The 20902-nt window shown below is 32.7% G+C and overlaps 1 protein-coding gene across 1 annotated transcript in view; it reads left to right on the top strand.

Moving 5' to 3' along the window:
- The first annotated feature begins 934 nt into the window (after positions 1-934).
- The window catches only part of LOC143222849 (protein-L-isoaspartate(D-aspartate) O-methyltransferase-like), a 30566-nt gene continuing 10598 nt past the window's right edge, over positions 935-20902 (top strand). Inside the window, 5 exon segments of the mRNA XM_076449927.1 lie at positions 935-993; positions 2750-2877; positions 3431-3567; positions 15108-15212; positions 17304-17424. Of these exon segments, the coding sequence (XP_076306042.1) occupies positions 2823-2877; positions 3431-3567; positions 15108-15212; positions 17304-17424 (418 nt within the window). The 5' untranslated portion in view covers positions 935-993; positions 2750-2822.

Below are 20902 nucleotides of genomic sequence, written 5' to 3'. Positions count from 1 at the left end.
AATGTGGCAATATTATAAGCTGTGTTTTTATTTCGTAATTTAGATTTGTGTGTGTGTGTTTTCTTTTAGCAAAGCCACATAGGCTATCTGCTAAGCCCATCGAGGGAATTGAACACCTGATTTTAGCGTTGTAAATCCGTAGACTTAGTACTAGCTGTACTAACGGTGGGCGTAATGTGGATGTTAGATGGAGGGTGAATAACGTTAAGATCGAAGAAGTTTAATAATTTAGGCCTAAAAGGTTCTAAAAATTTTAACGTAACATTTTCTAGTAAATAAGATATGTAAATTATAAATCTACAAGGGGTGTTGAAGTGTAAATATAGAGTAGTTTTAATTGTTTCTAGCCAGTTGAGTGAAATATTCTAAGAGTGTTTTTGTTTCAACTAACGACTAGTCAGCAGTGTTTTGTTTTCGAGTTACTGCCTTCCCCCTAGTCTTGCACTGCTAAATTAGGGACGGCTAGCGCAGACAGCCCTTATGTAACTTTGCGCAAAATAAAAACAAACCATACTTGATAGATCAATTTTAAAATTATACAAGTAATTTTATTTTTACGTTAGCATAGTACAGTTAGCATTGCGGTGACAAGGCTGCAACTCAGCACAAGTTACAAGAACATACACTTTTGCAAAAGTGTTAAGGAAATAATAAATTATCTGTTATCATTACGTTTACTGGACTTTTAATTGTTTTACTCAATCATTTAAAAAACCTGCTAACGAAAGAGTAAGCTTATAATTTTCCTCGTGTTGATATAACGAGTATAAAATTTTTTGTATTTGGGATGGAAGGCCTTAAGTTTTGTACAAATTACATCGTCTCCAGATTTATTGTTGTTTCTTTAAAATTTCTTTATTGATATAAAATAATTAAAGCTCAGTTGTTTAATTACCGTATTAAATTTCCTCAAAAGAAGAGACGTTTTTGTAGCAATGTGCCATCTATAGGTAAGTATTTATGAGGATGTAAAGTGTATTGATGGGAAGGGAGGTACGAGTAATGGTTACATTTTACTCTATATTAAATATGATAAGAAATAAATTATTTAATGCTTAGCTCACTTAAATATTATTCAACTTGTAAGTGTTATTAGACTCTGTTGAGAATATTATGTTAATATTCAATCTGTAACTTTTTGAATAAGTGATTAGACGTCAAGTTACCTCATTCAGTTAACTGACTTTACTCTTTTTACTTTTAGTCCAAAATTATGGATTCATTCTAAAATTCCAGGCTATTCATTTATGATTTATCTCAAACTCTAGCCTAATACCTATATTCTCAATTACGCTGTATTAAAGTTGTTCATAAATTTTAGATAAAATTGGTAAGTTCACTGATTATTTATTCATTATATTCACTAATAATGGTATAGTAGAGACTAAATTGATGTTACTACGAATACAACTGGTGGCAGAGTTATAAAGTGTAACTTTAAGTTAAAATTTAAGATACAATTATGGTTAGCATAAATAGAACTTAGGTCCCATAATTTTTCATTCTTATGTATTATTAGTTCTGTATTATAATATTAGTTTATCTTAATAGTTGTTTTATCTATTATTATTAATTAATAGTACTACAACGTACAAGTACTAGTTAGTCTTCACTGCTATTCACAGTGACAATAGTCAGTCAAAAAATTTTGTAGTAAAGTAAATTCAGTTTCTAAGATAGAACAGGTTTCAATTTGAAAATCTTTTATAACAATCTATATTATCAGCTATTACAGAAATTCAAATATGAAATAAATACCAATATATTTAATATTGTTTTTTCATGCCCATTGATTTAGTTTTACAAAACACTGACTAGCTACTTTAGTAGGATTCTTTCATACACATTGATTTATGTAGAACTGGTTATTTGATCAATCAGAAAACTTCTTTTTTATCAAGTGGCATATTTAGCCATATAAATTATAAGTGCAGTGATATTTACATAATGTTTAATCTCTAACATACTGTACAAAACCAGAGATCCCTAGAGTTTCAGAAAAGCATGACACATAATTACTTGTACATTAGATCAGCATTGTAAATAACCCTTCTATGACAAGCTCTCTGAAGACATTTGGTATCATAGACTTCTGAATGGTGTAGGTAAACAAATGTTTACTGGTAGGTAACTACTGGGATAGTATCAACCATTATCAATTAATGGCTGGTTATTGGACAAGTTTGTGAAGTACAGAAGATGTCAGGATCTATCTCAGTAAACTTGCTTCTTCATTATATTATTATGATCTGTTATTATAAAAACTAATATGGCAGCTGAAAACCACCTGAAAATTCCTTAATATGATTGTAAACAGGAAGACGCATACCTTTCATTCAAACATTTAAGATGTTGAATTGGTGGAAGAGTAAATTTGATTGTGTTAGTGTAATAATAACATTTAAGATATAAGTTATTACTTAGATTTATATTGCAGTTGTAGTTTGTTTTAACTGGTATGAACAAAACCTAAGATGTTGGCTAAAAGGTTTGTTTTGATTTGACTGTTAGTTTTTTCTTCTTGCAGGTAGATTGGTACAAGATGTATTAAAATTTAAAAAATAGAGCATTTGATAATAAATAAGGGCTATTAATATTTTGTAACAGTTTCCTAAGGTCAAATTTCCCAAAAGCAATAAAGTTCATTGTCAGATCATTCTTTCATAACAAATTTTGGTATTAGGAATTTTTCTGTGAATATTATATCTTGATTTATCTGAAAGCTCATATTTTTATTCTATATTACAAGATGTAGAAGAATCCATTGGGAAGAATCTTGTACTTTTTGTTCTGTACTTTGAAGCATCAGTGATATAGTCATAATGGCTTGGCGATGCCATGGGAGAAGTAATGCAGAGATGGTTCAGAACCTGAAAAGTAAGCTTAGGAAGGGGTATGCTGGGATAGTCATTACTTGTAGAATAAAGTAATATCTTTATCCCATAGAAAGTTAAACATATCATTAGATGCAATTTACTTTGGTATTTATTAGTATTAGGATTTTATTTGATAATTTATTTTACTTAGTCATTGCAACATATTTGATTTGGTTGTCAAAGTGTTTGTAACAAAATGTCAATATCTTAAACTCTCAAACAGAAAGATGTAAGCCTTGGGAAGAAAAATCTTTAAATGAAAAAACTATATATGTAGGTTAAAAAAACAAAACTGAAAAGACTTTGTATGGAACAGTTATATATATAATCTTGTAGTAACTATTTCATTTTAATGTTTTTTTTGATATAGATTATTTAGACAGATATCACACCTAAAACGTAGATTCCTGATAATTTTTTTACCAAAAAAAGTTTTAGTTTAAGAATATTGATCCCAAAACCTTTCCACAAAACCTAAACATTCATGGAGCTTGATCATGCTGGTAATAGGGTTTGATGTGTGCATACTTATTCTATGTTGTGTTTTTTTACAGAAAATGGGATAATCCGTACTGAACTAGTTGAAAAAACAATGTTGTCTTTGGACAGAGCACATTATTCTAAAAATAACCCATATATGGATTCACCACAAGGTATAGGATATGCTGTCACTATTAGTGCCCCTCATATGGTAAGTGTTTATTCCTGTGAAGGTGAAAATTATCTTAAGCAATTTCTATTATGTAATCCAGATTGATTTTAGAAAAATTGGCAATCAGTATCCTTCAGAAACAGCTCATCAGCAAAAATAAAAATAAAAACAAGAAACGAGTATCAGTATTTTCCATGTAACTTAAACTGTTATCTGTATGCATAACATGCTTGTGTTTGTTTGTCTGAAACATTTTGTGCATATTTCCTGACCAAATCCTACAAATCTCATACCATTAGAGGAGCCTTTTTCTGTGGAGTCCAGATTAAATATTGACTAAACTTTTCAATGCAACAATGATGGTAGAAGATAGCACAATGTTATCATCAGGTGATGACTGACTTCAATTTAAACTTTAGTTTTTATATGCAGAGCATTTTACACAAACAATACCTGTGTGTAATTACCCAAAATGAAGATTACATAAACAAAGTTATCAATGGGCTTTCTTGATTTTTTTTTTTAGATCTAAAATACACAAGCACAGTTTGTTCAAAATCATATGCTTGTTACATTGAGAACATGCATTCAGATGTTTCTGCATAATCAGCTAACTTTGTTACAACTTTACATTTACTTTAATTTGCGATAATTTAGTTTTAGTGTGTTCAATGGACTGCTGTAATTCCCTTTCAGCTACTTTTCTTTTTACTGTGGGTTGTATTTTTTATTTCAACTCAAATAACTGTTATTTTATTTCTTACTTTACACATAATTTTGTTAAATAAAATTCTGTGTGAGTTTGTCTGTCTGACTGAGTAAAATTTTGTAAAATACACCAGTGTATATCAGTCTAATAAATAATGCTTGCAAGAAAGTATAGCTTAAATGACATAAGTGAAAATGACTGAAGAAGGAAATTCAAGTAAAGGGTATGAAAAATACTGTTAATATTTTGTGGTTCACAACTTGTATACTTAATATTACATTATTAGAAACATAATAGTGTTTCTTTGCACTGACTTGTAATGCTATACTATAGATGCCACTTGTGTTTTATTTTGTCAGTTAATTGTATTTTTTTTTGTAAGTGTGTGTTTTTGTGCACATACACTCACACACACAACTTATGGAAAAAAAGCTGAGGGTGCTTCAAGCTTAGCCAATCATCAACAGGAGTGCACAGGTGTATCAACAAAGACTTAATTTGCTCTCTGTGAATGCTGATAAATATTCATTTCCAGATCAGATATAAGGCTCAGGTATTATTTGTCTGTAAAACTCTTGTATATAAAGCATCATTTGTAATACTTGTTAGTAAGAACTGTTATTGTAAATTGTATTGTTTGTACATTAAAATATATTTGAATTAAAAAAAAATTGTGTCAATCTTGTTGGAAAATGCCATAAATTTGATACATATTAACATTTAATTAACTTTCAAATTGAAATTAAACTTTTCAGTTATTTCAACTAGTAAATATTTTTAATGTATATAACATAAGTCAGAGATTTATAATAAGTAACAATTCTTTAGCCTGCCACCTCTGAGTGGACTTGTATTTTATTTTCAGGCAAAAATAGTTTTTTTTTACATGTGGGATTCCAGGATGGTTCATATGATTGCTTTGAACCAGTCACATACTCTTTTACTTGTTTAATCCTAATTTTTGCTCCATGATACCCCACCCCCCTTCCAAATGATTGTCAGACTTCAATTTGCAGTTGAGTGAAGTTGTCTTGGTCAGATGGATGGACTGCTTTTGTTCCTTCAGTAGAGATACCTTGGTTGTTGTTGTTGTTTTGAATTAAGCACAAAGCTACACAATGGGCTATCTGTGTTCTGCCTGCCACGGGTATCAAACCTGGTTTTTAACGTTATAAGTCTGCAGACATACCGCTGAGCCACTGGGGGGCAGATACCTTGGTGGAAGAAGTTTGTCTACATGTTGCAGCCTCTGTGTTTTACATGTGACTTGTTTTATGGTCACTTGATGTTCAAGAGTATCCCAAAACAATTGTATTGTGAAATAATGTCACCTGTTTACTTTTTTGTTTTTGTTGTTGACCTCTAGAAAATTCTTTGGCTCTAGCAGCTGAATAGATTCAGATCTTAGTTTGAGGGCCCCTCCATTCAGACTGATTAATGACATTAATATCTGTCTTGGAATAGAGGGAGGTTACCACTATTGATGGACACCTGGTATTCCTTCAGCTCCAAATTCATGGATATTTCAGGCTATTGTATTCAAGTTGATCTTGCCATCTAATTCTCCACCTCCATAATTCTCACAGCCTGTGGTATTTTCACCCCTAACTGAACAGTAGAGTATGGATTTTTATTTCATGGTTATCACATTAATGGTCATGGTGGTGATAATGACAGTTGATCCTGTTCTTCTGGGATGTTATTCCTGGGACATGGTAGAGATTGGTGGATTATCATCTTTCTTATTTCAACTCATTTTTCAGCCCTTGTAGGTCCACAGTTGTATTTTTTCTCACCTTTTGTTGGCATTCTAAACCCTTTTGCTCTGAGCTGAGTATGATACAGTATGTGTATCTTCACAAAATTTGTTAGACTTTTAGTAAATATTACAATTTTTTTTCCACACAAAAATAATTTTTTAATTAAGTTTTTATTAAAATACCTAGTCTGTTTTGTTACTAATCCAAGTTTGAAGTAATATTCATTTTATGATTAAAAGAGACAAACTATTCTTCATCCCCAAAATCTCGTATATTATTTGTATAGTTTTTAAAACCTCCTAAATACATTTAAAATTTTGTTTTCTGTAAAATTGTATATTTTGTCTACCCTAACTTTGTGGTGTCTGTCAATTTGACTTACCTTGTAACCATAATAATATAAAAAAAAGTAAATTATGCATTTTTCATTCTAGAATAACTACAGATTATAACACATTTAGTCTAAAAAGCTCGAATCTCATAATGTTATATATTTATTATTTTTATTATAAAGACCTTACAGTTCTATCTGGCTAACAATGCAGATGTAGTGCATGTGCACTCATGTTAATGTATTCACTAATATAAAACTGACCTATAGTCTTTACAAAGTGACATGTGGTGGCTGTGTTTTAGTGGACTAGTAATATTTTGTAATATATAGTCACATTTCAATTATTATATATTAAATGTGTATATAGATTAAGAAAACTAAATTTCTAAATAGTTATAAAATATAAGATAGCAAATAAAGTAGTAAAGTAAACAATTATCTTGTAGCTATGACCTTTGAACTTGGTTGCTGCTTGACATAGGTTCCTAAGCATTTTAAACTTTTGCATGTGGAAGAGAAGAAATATTTATATATATACACTTAAATAACTAAAATATCATAAGTTAGTATATTGCTACCATAGAATTTCTCTAATTTATCAAGCTTAGTAACTAAGCTGTATTTAGGTCTTAAAAAAAGTATGAAACTTTGAGCATACAAAAGACATCCTACCTCCTTGAAATCTTGGTTCGAAAGAACATAGAGGCCTTCTAATAGAATAAAATGACTGAAAAACCATGAGGGGAAATTCTAAGCTGTAAATTATTCTTATGTCATATATTTAAGTAAGTGTATATAAGACAAAAAAAAAGCAAATTTTAAAAAACAGTTGTGAACGCTCACAAAATGTACTTTTTAGGTCGCCTTATCCATGATGTCCTGGATAGTCACATGACTGCCAAACATTTACAATGATCTGACCATGTTGTCTGATAGTAAAAAAAACGAGAAAGTCTCTCAATCTATTTCAGTTTGGCTTCATGAGCAAGACTAATGAATCAGAAGACAATACTATGGAACCCCAAGTGAAATGACCCAAGCCCAAGTGTTGAAGCAAACACTGTTACTGCTAGTACTGGCGCTAAGCCTACTCATCATTTCCAGGATGAATGGAATAGAGGCTGACCATGGCTGAAGTATAATAACACTACCGGACTGATGTTTTGCTTAATTTGTCAGGAATATGACCAAAGTAGTGGAAGGCAGAAGAACACCTTTATAACAGGATCTTCCAACCTGAGAGCAAGTGCTGTTAAGGAGCATGAAAACAGTCGTGCCCACAGTCTAAGTTGTCAAGCTAAGACACCAAAAGAAACACCTGATTTAACTCCCATGATGAAAGAATTGAGCAAACTTAACCAGACTGAGAAAGATCATTTGCTTGTGCTGTTCAGGACTGCCCTTTATATGGCTTTGAATGCCAAACCATTCAGCGATTTTTCAAGAGCTTCTGTTGCTGCAGGAGCACAACTTTAGTATGAACTTAACAGAACATTATGCCAATGACAAACAAGCAGTAATCTTTACAAAGTATATTGCAGAAACAATTAGAATTAATGTCATCTTGTCTGCACACCTCATTATTCTTTGGCATTATGACTAATGGCTCAACAGACACTGCCAACATTGAGCAGGAGATAGTCCATGTAAAATACTTAGACAGTGACTGTTACCCAGTAATCCACTTTCTGTGTCTGCAGTCAGTTGAGAAGGCTGATTCTGAACACTTGCTACAGGCACTTATTTCAAGTAAAGGTTTCTTAATTACCTGAGATGAGAATTTTCTGGATTTATCCTGAATTCTTAATTAAGAAAAATTAAAATGGACAATATTTCATGTACATTTGTGTTTTAATTCAGGTTTACATAGTCATTCCATTATTAATATATATCAGGGAAAACTCAACCATTTTTCAATTGATTTAAACCAAGAAGAACCATGTATTTACCTCTGACAGAATTGGAGCTTAATCTAACACAACTAGTGTAATAGATAATGGAGCAATTGAATTTTCCAAAGTACAAATTTACATATTTTTTTTTTCTTTTTTACAGAAAGTAACTTATATTGGGTACTAATTTTTTGTACTTGTAGCATTGTCCATATATGTCAAGTTTTCCAACTGGCTTGAATCAATTGTTTGCCTGACAGCTGATGGGGCAGCTGTCAATTTTGGCACAAATAAAGGACTTGTCAACAGATTTAAGGTGCAAAAACCTTATTTGATAGGGATCCACTGTGCTAGTCACAGATTGGAACTTGCAATTAAGAAGACCATCAAGGACATCTCTTACCTTGATAGTATCCAAACCTTTTAAGAAAACCTATGGAAGTTTTATGACAATTTGCCACAGAATTGGGCTGGCCTCTAAGAAGCTGGTAAAGCCAACAAAAGGGACAGGTACCAGGTTGGTGGCCTACAAAGAGTGTGCTCTGGAGTCAGTTTCTCATAACTGGCCAGCTTTAGTGGAGTATTTGTATCATGTAAAGCTGCATGACAAAGGGAAATGTGGACAGAAAGCTGCAGGATTATACAGTACTTTGACAAGCCTTAAATTCATCCTGTACATGGACATACTCTTGGCAGTTCTGCCTGTTTTGACATCTCTTAGTCTCAAAATGCAAGACAATTCTGCTACTGTGAACATTGTTTCTGACAAACTTGTTGTTTGCAAAGAGAAGCTGGGCAATCTGAATCATGTTGAGAGATCCCAGTAAAAGAGCTCACAACATGTGAACAAACTGGCAAGTGGTTACTTAGAGGAAAGGTGAGTGCTATTAGTGGTCAGACAAGGGCCAGAGGCTCAAAAAGTGTCACAAAAGAGACAGTTGCTCAATCCATGTTGGCCTTGGTATGCTTCATGCAGGTGATTTCTGTGCTGAACCAGAACATGGATTTTCTCAGATGGCGGTTATTAAGGATGACTGGCAGTCCAAACTAGTAAATGATTATCTTAATGACTTGATGACAATAAAATTAGCAAAGAATAAGACCTGTGATCTTGCAAGCACAGAATTACTGTGCAAGTCTATAGAATCCTGGTGGAAGAACAGTAAAAAACCAGACAATTTGTGAGTCCACATGGAACTCACACACGTAGAGACAATAGAGATACTGAGTCTACATCAGCTGATGTCTTAGTGCTGGTTGACTAAATATACCAGTTTGATTGATGTCATTTTTAATGGATACAAGGCTTGTTGCCACTTGCTTTGAAATAATGTTTCAATGCCATAAATAAAATGATTGTTTTATATAATAATTGTCTCTACTTGATTTCTTGTTTTCGGTAATGTCCAGTGACAATTTTGAGGTGTCCGGCTAAAATTTCAAATGTCTGGCAAGTTTCACTGCCCAGCAGGACATGTGTCCTGCTGAAAATTTAGAGTATTTCTACCCCTGCTGAAGGTGTCACATATGAGTGGACAGAAAGGTTATTAACATTAAATTAATGTCCACTGGTCAAATGAAGATAGGGGTAACAGTTGCTGAGAGATTTGTGAAATAAAATGTCACTCTTATTGTAAAACTGCAGGTAAACAAGAGCTATAAGAATCTTTTGTCAGTATATGTAAAATATGTTGTAGGTGTAGAAAGCACTTTTATTCACTATGTTCAAGATTGGGGTTTTGTTGGATTTTTTTTTGTGTGATTTGTGAAATTATACATGTGTGAAAGCTTGTTGTATGGGGAAATTAAAAATTGTTTCCATATTTTTCATATTGATGGTATGGCATCCATCTTAGATTTTAAATAGTTGCCTTGTGTTTGTAAAGACCTATCTACTTAATTTTTTAGCTTTGTTAGCACAACAGATGATGTTTTAATGGCCTAAAATATGATTTTTTTAAAACCAATTGTAAGTACATTTATTTTCAACTACCATGGATCATTAGAAGAAAATGGTGACATGGCAGCCATTTTTGGATGCTAAGATTATAACTGTGTACACTTAAGTTGTCATCACATATGAGTTATAGATATTCTAAGAATGTTAATTAGCTGAATTCAGTAAGATGCTGTACTTTACTATTTGAATCAGTTATATTTAAGATTGTGACTACCATATTGGAGGAACGTCAAAATGGTCAAATAGGAGCTTATATTATAATAAAATCTTGGTATTAGTCCATCAATGACATGCATACTGTAAACTGCATATACATTTAATTGATTTTTAAGTTAAAATGTGGTTTGTTGCTGTTCTTTTTATGTGCTAGAAAGATTAATTAAGTCAGAAGCACCTGAAGAAAATAAGAAATGGATGCAACCACATGCCCAAACTGGAAAAATGACTAAGTGTATATAGATTTTAAAATTATTTCTTTGTTTGTTGATGTATCATTGTAGCATCACAAATCATTACACAAGTACCAATAATTCATAGTTGTCTTTTGTACTATTAGAAATAACATACATAAATGGAAACAACAATGAATTACTTTTTATATGTATATTTTGATAGTCAAATGAAGTATATTAGGTGACAAAGCTCACAGAAAATGTGATTAATGTCATCACTGAAATAATTGGTGTGTGATTCCCCATATATGCAAGATTTCCATTCTTGCAATGGGTATTGCATAAACAGAGGTCTCTGCATTTCGAGTCTTTAGATTTGCAAGAACATCTTTGTGATGAGGAATTGTCTTTGCATTGGCTCCTAATCATTTACATTATAGTACTGGGAGCTAGTAGTATGTCTGTTGTTTTAGGCTTGAATTGACCATAACATTTTTGAAGAAGCCATTTTCAACAGGGTTTAGGAACACTAACCTGGACATGGGCTCATTAGATGTGTTTCTACAGTAGGTGGCATAATCTGTTGCTCTCTGCAATATATTTACAGAAGAGATGCTATCATAATTCAGGGATATTTTTGATATAAATATCCTTAGAGCAATGTACTGCACATACAAATTTTCCTAGAGTAAATATTAAACTCCCTCAATCTCAGTCCACCAAGTGTTCATATGGTATAAATTACATGATTTGTTTTTGAATAGATTTTGAAACAGATGACTTTACCCATTCAATAAATCAAACCATTGTTATCATTCCAGTAAATACATAAAATGAAGGTAACACCTTTGCCTCAGTGGTCCCAAAAGCTGTTGCAAATACGAAGACATCTGTGTATGGAGAGTAGATGATCATCTGTACATCATTAGAATTCTGATGTAATCCAGACATTGCTAGACATATCAATAAAATATCAGCTTTGTGATTATTACCATCAGTGTGAAAATTCTTATTGGACTCTTTGTTTGACTGTGGAACAGATGTCATCTTGAACTGATGTGCTTTGATTGTTTGTAATATCTGCCACTTTGCATTATGTGAGCACCATCCCATGATCTCATTTCTGTTGTCATGCATTTCAGTGAATCTGGTTTGCAGGTATTAAAAACAAAATTGTTCTTATCATAGCTTCTAGTTAGACTAAGGAGTTTATCATTGAAGCATACACTAAGGTTTTTGATAATGTAGGTGTTTTTGTCATTAACTTCTGGACTAGCAATATTCTCTCTGCCACTGAGGTGTATCATCAAAAGACTCATGAAGAATTAGATCTTGTGTAACATCTTCAGGAAGTTCTATAGATATATTATCCAGAATGTGGATCAACTTTGATTTGTCAACAAATGGTAATATTGACCCATCTAGTGCAAAAAGTTCTCTGGTCATCAAAATGGAATCACAGTTACCAATTGCTTGTTTCCAGTCTAGATTTTGGCTAGATTTAGCCAATACCATCAATTGTCAATATAGGTCTTTTGTTGTTTTTTTAGGTCTATGACCTTGTCATGAATATCTGGAGAGATGGTTTTGTTGCCACACAGGTACATCATCTTTATTTTTTTTTATACCTTTTCTCTATTGTCCCATCATTCTATGATGAAGTGGTTTGGTTGCTAAAGTATTCTTTTACCATGCTTTGTTTCACTGTCCTCTCCTTGTAGGTAGCATTTACATAGCATGTCTTTGGTAGTTTGTGAGGTGCTAAGGATGTACATGTTCACCATCATGTAGATCTGCTCTCTTCTTCACTGTTTCTAACAAATGTTGATAAGTATCCAATTTGGGCTGTACAAATTTATCTTTGCATTCTTTTTGGCACAACATACACACCTTCCAGTTTCTTGGCAACTCTGTTGTATAAACTGTTCAAATGCATGTAAGTTACTCATTGTAATCCACTAAACAAAACCTGAAAGAAAGCAATATTTTACCATGAGGTAAAAGTAAATAGTGTACCAAACCAGGATTGAATAATTTAAGTCTGTTGATAGAGGTCAAACTTCAACCATGTACTTGTGTGTGTGTGGATGTGTTGTTATGAAATACTCAATTTCATTTTGAATTCTGAAAATTTGGTAATCTAAATTTTGTTTTGACTGAATTATTGACATGACTCTAATATTACCTAGCATACTGTGCATAAGTGCAGATTGACACTTGGTACTTCTATTTAAATACACACTTTTTCTTAAATGAATTTATAAACAAACATTATATAATAATTTTATATCATACATTCAAACTTTGTTAGTCTTCTGTATTGGTGCAGCATCAAGTATCTGATGCACATGAAGACACTGGCTTATTTCTTGGAATTGATGGTCTTCAGACATGTTTCATACATTGTGAAAGGAACCATGCTCTTTCTCTTAGCTCATTATTAATATTTAGTCACTAAGATTCCAATACAGTATTGCTAGAGTAAATGATATATTTGGAAATCTATGCATATAATAGGTTGCCATTTTGAAATCCAAGATAGCCACCATACTTTCAGCATGAAAAAATGCAAACAGTAATTTTTAGATTTTCCATGTAATAAGCTTACTGAAAATATAATTCTAATAATCTTAAAACAATCAAAATGAAAACATTTAAGAAACTGGATTAAAAGATGTTAAGACTGTCAGTAAACTGTTTCTTCATTTTTCTTCAATACATTGTGTTAGTCTTTCTTTGCAGTTATTAAACTTTAATTTAACAATTCCGGAACCTGTTGTTTTGTATTGGTTAATATTTACATGATGGCTTAGCACATCTTGGAATATCACTGTAGGACATTCTTTTAACATTTTAACTACAGGTTGTGTGTCAAAGGCTATGTCATAGTGTTTGACTTGCATTAAAAATTTTATTGAATCACTATTTTATAAATTTGTCAGTAAGTTTGGAATCAGATTGTAGGGTATAATTCAAACTTTATTATTATATATTAGTTAATTTCTTAATTTAAAAGTAAATATTAAAAGAACATATCTAAATATTGATTTTTATTGAGTCACATGGTATGTTGAATGCAGCACTGTTTAAAATTGGATGTTTGTGATGCCAAAATACTGAGTTTATAATTTTGTACAAATCAGGAACTCAAATAATCTATGTTAGCAAGGTAGAATATAAAATAAGAACCTTGTATCTTTTTATTTTGCTGAAATATGGCTTATGGTCTGAATCAAACATGGTGGCTTCATTTAACTCTTTCCACTATTTGAAATGGTCTTTTATATACTCTTACTACAGTATATGACATGTGAATAACCAATCAACAGCTTAGAATGTTTCCAAGTGGTTTTCTCAGCCATTTTAAACTTTGAAAAGGCTTTCATGTTCTTTTGATCCAAGATTTCAATGAGATAGGATGTGTCTTTAGTTTGCTTGAAGTTTCATATTTTTTTAAAATGTAATTACAACTTAGTTACTAAGCTTGATAACTTGTAGTGTAATTCTATGGTATCTGTAAAGCTATTTACTATTTTTGGATCATTCAACTGTATATATATAAAACCTAAAAAAACAAAAAAACATTTTGTTTGACTTCCTCCGTGTGTGAAATTTTAAGACTTAGCAACATACGTCCAGCAACAACTGAGTACAAAGGTCATAGTGCAAGGAGATAATTGTTTGCTTTACTTCTTGATTTGTTGTTCTATATTTTAAGAAAAATAACAATTTATTTCTAACTAGTAATACCATATATGTATGTATGTATATAATGAATAATAATTGAAATGTGACTGTTTTACAAAATACTAGTCAACTGAAACACAGGCAAGACAGAGAAGACTAAAGATCAGTTTTATGTTATTTGATGTGTAACATGAGTGCATGTGCATTGTGTCTATGCAAGATGTGTAATGTTAGCTAAATATGACTGGAAGGTCAATATAATAAAAAAAAAAAAAGTAAATAAATAAGATTATGAAACTTAAGCTACTCAGACTAAACATTTGTATTTTCGTGTTACAATATGTAGTTATTCTAGCATGAAAAAAAGCATAATTTATATTCATTTCCTAATTTTTTATGACTGTTGTGAGGTTTTAGAGATGAAGCAAATAATATTTGTAATTTTTGGGAGGAAGAATGGTTTTTTATATCAACATGTAATCACTGCACTCAGATTAGTAATGAAAATGATTATTTTCACAAACAAATCTTCAGTAAAACTGTTTTATTAAAAGAAATCTGATTTTCTGTGTACAAAAATAGTTGTAATCTTTACTAAAAGTCTACCTAACTTTGTGAAAATACACATGCTGTATCAAAAGTTATTGTAAAAATACTTAATGTTTGCAAATGTGTAGATGAACTCGTGTTATACTGAGCCCATATCAAAACAGTTAATATATATTACAATTGAAATCTTGTAGAATTTGTATTAGTAAAGTATTTGTGCATACTTGTTAAAACATTGGGTTTTATATATATCAGTGAGATTTTGATATCACCAATGTTTAATTGCCTGTTCATAGCATGCACATGCATTGGAATTATTGAAAGATCACCTACATGAAGGGGCCAGGGCATTAGATGTAGGCTCAGGAAGTGGTTACCTTACAGCTTGCATGGCTCTGATGGTAAGTTATATAGAAAATATTAGAGAATTAGGTTTTTGAGAAATGTTAATGCCAAGTTTTGATCAGTCAGTTATTAGCACTTTATTTTCTTTTGATGTGACACTGTCTTTCCTCATTATTACTTGTTCATTTACAACATTTACTGTAAACTACACTTTGTGAAAAAAATTTAATACAAGAAAGCATAAGTGTTATATCTCATTGTCACTCACCTTAAACCATTGTGGAATTGGCATGTATAACTTGCATAACCTTGTAACCATAATATAGCCATGAAAGTATACATACTTTCTGAAGTTACATAATGAATATTTACAAGTATTTTGTAGACATCACAATTTTTTATTAAGTATTTTTAATAAACATTTGTTCATAAATATATGGGGCTAGTGTTGACTGCTCCAAGTGAAAAGTAAATTTCCCTTTTATAAACATTTTTGTCATTTTGAAAATTGTCAAGTAACATCTAAAACATAAACAAGTTTTCTTTACAGCACAACTTTATTTTATGTAATGTGTTCTACCATAACTATGTTTTCAGTCTCTTTGACCAACCTCATAATCACCATGAAACAAAAACTAGAAAATAAATTTAAATACTTTTTCCTCTGCAGAATGACTGCAAATTGTAATTGAAAATCACAATTGTTTATCCTAAGTAGTTTAAAACTTGTAGCAGTGTAAATCTATTTATACTTAGTTTTATTGTTTTTAATGCTTTCTAAACTGTCTAACTAATAATCCCACCACACATGTTGTAAAAATACTTTCTTTTATCTTAGAACGTAACTTTTTTTTTAATGTTAATCAAAAAGCTAGTCTTTTATATATCTGGTTAATTTCAATTTGATTATTTTTCATGAACATATTTCTTTTTGAAAGTTTATTTTGACAGTTGCAGTAGCTACCATACAAGTTCATAAAGATTTATTAGTGACCTAAAATCTGACCTTTCAAAATTATGTCCAGGTCAGGCTATGTAACAAAGATCCTGCTAACAGGATTCTTGATCAAAATCAACTTAACTAAAATTATAGGTTATTTATAAGCATTGTTTAAATATAAAACTTAAAAATAATATTCAATAAGTAAAAGTTTGTCATCACAACATTTTGCTGTCATTACTGTACTTGTGTTGCAGAAGAAAATTATTATAACTTTCAAACAAATATAATTCAACACTGAAACATTTTCAGGAACAAAAGTAATGTCTAAAGAAACAAAAAAACTAAAAGTAATCCCACATCTGATTTGTTCTTAAAAGTTGTAAACTTTACACTAAATATCATAGTTATTTTCTATAGGAGCTACATCTAATCACTTTCTCATTAAATTATAAATTTCTTCCTGCACCATTTTATTAATGTTAAACCAAAGAAAATAGTTTACAATCTGCTCTTTGCAATGGTGTTTCAACTTTACCTGTAGTTAGTTTCAAAACTTTGCCTTATTAGTAATTGCTTGAACTGCATGCTGCAGAATAAAAGGGGTGGGAACAAAGTGCTCTTGTAATAAAACCAGTAAAAGAGATGAAAAATGAAGAAACAATACATTATTACATTTTCAGGAGATAACAGTTTATTATCATACTCTAAAATTAACTTGTATTGAAAGATTCTTAAAATACTTTACATGTAAATAAATTTACATGCGAGAGTCTTTGTAGCAGCACATAAATGAAAGTTGTTACATTGTTACACGTTTTTCATTTATTTTTGTTACAGAATGACAAAATATCAGTTATAAAGTATTTTTGAGTTGTGAAGTGTTGATACAATTAAAATTTTTTGAGCTAAATTTTGAAATTTGATGTACAGGTATATATTCAACTTCTGAAAGATATTCACTGGTCTGGAAAGGGTTAAATTCAATATAATTATATGAATAAGTGTAAGAGATTTGTGAAAATGCTTCATTACTTAAAGATTTATGAAACATACATAACTGATTTTAATGAACATTACTTGTACTTTATTGACATGCTGGAGTAACAGTTTAAATAATGTATTCGGGAAGATAATTTGTTTGCTTTAAGAATACGAGCAGTGTAATGAAGTAATTTTATTTGTAAGACATTTGCAATATTTCTAGGTGGGAGAAACAGGTTTGGCTGTAGGCATTGACCACATAGAAGAACTTGTAAATATGTCTATAGAAAATATCAAGAAAGATAACCCACAGTTGTTGGAATCTAAAAGAATCAAAATGGTTGGTAAGTAAGATTAACTGTATGAAATGATATTTTGTTCTTATTTTTCAATGCATGATTGAACTGACTTGCACTTTTCTTTTATAATGTTTTTCACATTTTTTTAAAAATCCTATCCAGTAAAATTAAAGGTTTCCTTCTGTGTCATTCAGTTAATTAACCCTTTTACATTGGGTAGGTCAAAATTGTGCATGTCACAATCTTTCATAGTTATATTCAAAATTTAACTAAATTATTTTGATATATAAATATAAACATTCTATCAAAACACATTAAGAATTTGACTGTTAAAGTTTTTAATTAAATTTTAAGGCAATATTCAAAAAAGAAACTTCTTAATCTCCTTTTGTATGAGAACTATATTTCCTTTGTCTCCTCTCATCTGTAATTTATTTACCACCCTCCAAAAATATGAACTTTGTAAGTTACTCATTGTAATATAGTTATTACTCAAAGCACAAGTTTTATAGCCTTGAATCTTATTTGGTTTCAGAGCTACAAGTTATGAAATTAGATTCCTTCAGCCATATCCTATCTATCCCACATTTTCTTTCACAAATAACAAATAGTTCTCTCTAACATTTAATACTATATCATTTATAACTATAGAAAGCCAAAATTTTAAGTTATCAAAATATATTTTGTTAGAGAATTTTCAATTTCCCTTCCAGTTCACACTTTATTCCCATGGGAAACACATTAACAACCCCTTGGTTGTGGATTTGGGAATGCTACCTCCTCTGGGATCTAAACATCCACCCATGTGTTTGCCATGCATGGTAACCCCTGAAGAGGAGAAGAGGATCCTGGTGGTTGAGGGGTCCAACCCTAACAACCACTTTGGCCTTGAATTCCTGTAGACGGGGTGTCAATCGGCTGGTTCACTTGGGCTGGGGTCAACCAAGTACTAGTGTTGGACATTCTCAATGGGTGTTATGGACATTGTGTCTGATGCTAGTGTTTGGGTGTAGTGCTCACGAAACCCTGGCATTGCTGCAGTGTCCTTGCTTGACATTGTAGTGCATCCCCTCGTAGGGCTCCATGGTGGATGGGGTCAGTGGACACCAAAATTTTTTTTCCTATGGATCATCCAGATAAAAATTTAAATAAAATAGTGAAAAAACAGTCAATAGGTAAATGACCACGTCTTGAAGACTCTGATATGCAATCTTCAACATCTGTATCACTAGTTGTACCTCATTTTCTCATCCTACATTCTCTTTCAGAGAAACCTTTAGGGCAAATGTCCCTATTTTTTATTCAGAAGGAACTGGAGGGACTTGCTGGCTCTCCAAAGTCAGTAAAGAAGGTTCAATCTGGAGACATTGGTTGAAACATCCACATCCCAACACAGTGAACTCCTCTTGAATTCAAAGACAGTTGGGGATATACCTATTGAGGTTACACCTCATGCTACTTTGAATTCATCATGAGGAGTTATTGTTGAGATGGATTTGAGGAATATCCCTATGTCAGAGATTCTCGCTGGTTTCTCCACTCAAGTTTCTGCAGTGAGGTGCATCTCCATTTGCAAAGATGGAGTTGCACTGCAGACAAATATCCTCGTTTTGACACTTACATCACCACGTGCACCTGCCACTATCAAGGCAGGTTATCTAAATTGCAGGGAATGGCTGTACATTCCAAACCCTCTCCAATGTTTCCAGTGTCAGAGGTTCGGTCACTCAAAGACGTTACGTCGGGGTTCCCTGACATGTGCTTGTTGTGGTGGCAAGGACCACTATGCCTATGAGTGTGAAATGGGCCCACATTGTGTCAACTGCAATGGTTCTCACCCTTTGTACTTTCATTCTTGTCCTAAATGGTTGGAGGAAAACGAGGTGCAGCATTTGAAAACGACTCATAACATTACTTATCCTGAGGCTCGGAAATTGCTTTCCACCACTTCATCTCGGACACATGCTGCTGTACTTCGTTCCACAACTACAGTGGGAGGGCAGACAGATCTCTCTCTGCCTCCAAGAGAATCGTTCTCAAAACAAATTTAAAGCCTTTTGACCTCCATGGTTAAAAGAGTTGATGAATCAACTTCTACACCCATCTTTGTTCCTCCCATACATTCCAACAAATCCCAAGATCCATATCCTTTGGTTCCAGGTCCAGGCATTTCTTTGGATAAATTTTTTTTTCCCACCCCAAGATGCAAAACAATCATTTGTTCACATCTTCAGTGACTGGAATCCCATTCCAACAACAAAGACCTGCCCAATCGACCCAGGGCAGGATCCATGGAGGTCGATAGACCTCTGCAGAATAAGGACAGTAAGGAAAAAAGACATGGTTGTAAACAGAAGGGTTCTCTGGCCAATTCACCTACACTTCATTAAAAATGGCCACCTTGATACAATGAAACTGTAGAGGTTTACGTTCTAATCTGGATGACATCAAAACTCTGATTGCTTCCTACCATCCTGTATGTCTTTCCTTACAGGAAACATTTCTGAAACCTGTTGATACAGTCACCTTTCGGCAGTTTTCTCTGTACAGAAATGACAGGCTGTGTGATGGACGAGTACATGGAGGGGTGGCACTGTTGGTTGATCAGCATGTGCCCACTTTGTCACTCAACACACCCTTGGAGGCCGTAGCCATCCAAGTTTCCTTGGGTCATACAGTCACTGTTTGTTCTCTTTATTTGTCACCTGGAGAGACATATGATCAATCAGACCTTGATGCTCTCATTGAACAGTTGCCATCTCCCATTCTAATCCTAGGGGACTTTAATGAACATCATCCCCTCTGGGGAAGTGCTGTTATCGATAGGAGGGGTCGTTCTGTTGAGCATATGCTCTCTGATCACAACCTTTCTCTTTTCAACACTGGTTCTTCTACTTATTTTCATGCACCTAGTCAGTCCTTTACTGCTATTGATCTCTCAGTTTGCTCCTCTTCATTATTATCCCATTTTTCATGGAGGGTTTACAATAATCCATGAGGCAGTGATCATTCTCTTCCTATACTTTTGAGAGAGACTGGCCATGGTTGATGCCACCCAACCAGCATGCCCAGCTGGATCAGGCAGACTGGTTCACTTAAACTGCTCTTGCAGAAGTTGATCCTGCCATCGTATGTCAGCCATCAATAGACGACTGTGTGGCAGCAGTAACTGACTGTATTATACAAGCAGCTGCTCAATGTATTCCTAAAACCTTGACATGTTTTCCACTTATATCCTCATCCACGGTGGAATCCTGCCTGCCATGTGGCATGGAAGGCTCAAAAACGGGCCTGGGATACTTTCTGTAGATATCCCACACTTTCAAACTGCATTGCTTTCCAGCAGGCCCATGCACATGCTAGGTGGGTAAGACATCAAAGCCAGAAGGGATCTTGGATTAAGTTCACAAGTGGCATATCTTCTACCACCATTTCCAAAGTCACATGGGACAAGTTTCGAAAGGTCAGTGGGCACTACAATTCTGTCCCCCTCTCGATCCTACTCTCTGATGGCCAAGAAGTA

The sequence above is a fragment of the Tachypleus tridentatus genome, chromosome 8 (genome assembly GCF_004210375.1).
Source record: "Tachypleus tridentatus isolate NWPU-2018 chromosome 8, ASM421037v1, whole genome shotgun sequence".
NCBI classification, from domain to species: Eukaryota; Metazoa; Arthropoda; class Merostomata; order Xiphosura; family Limulidae; genus Tachypleus; species Tachypleus tridentatus.
This window is presented reverse-complemented; position numbering and strand designations above follow the sequence as displayed.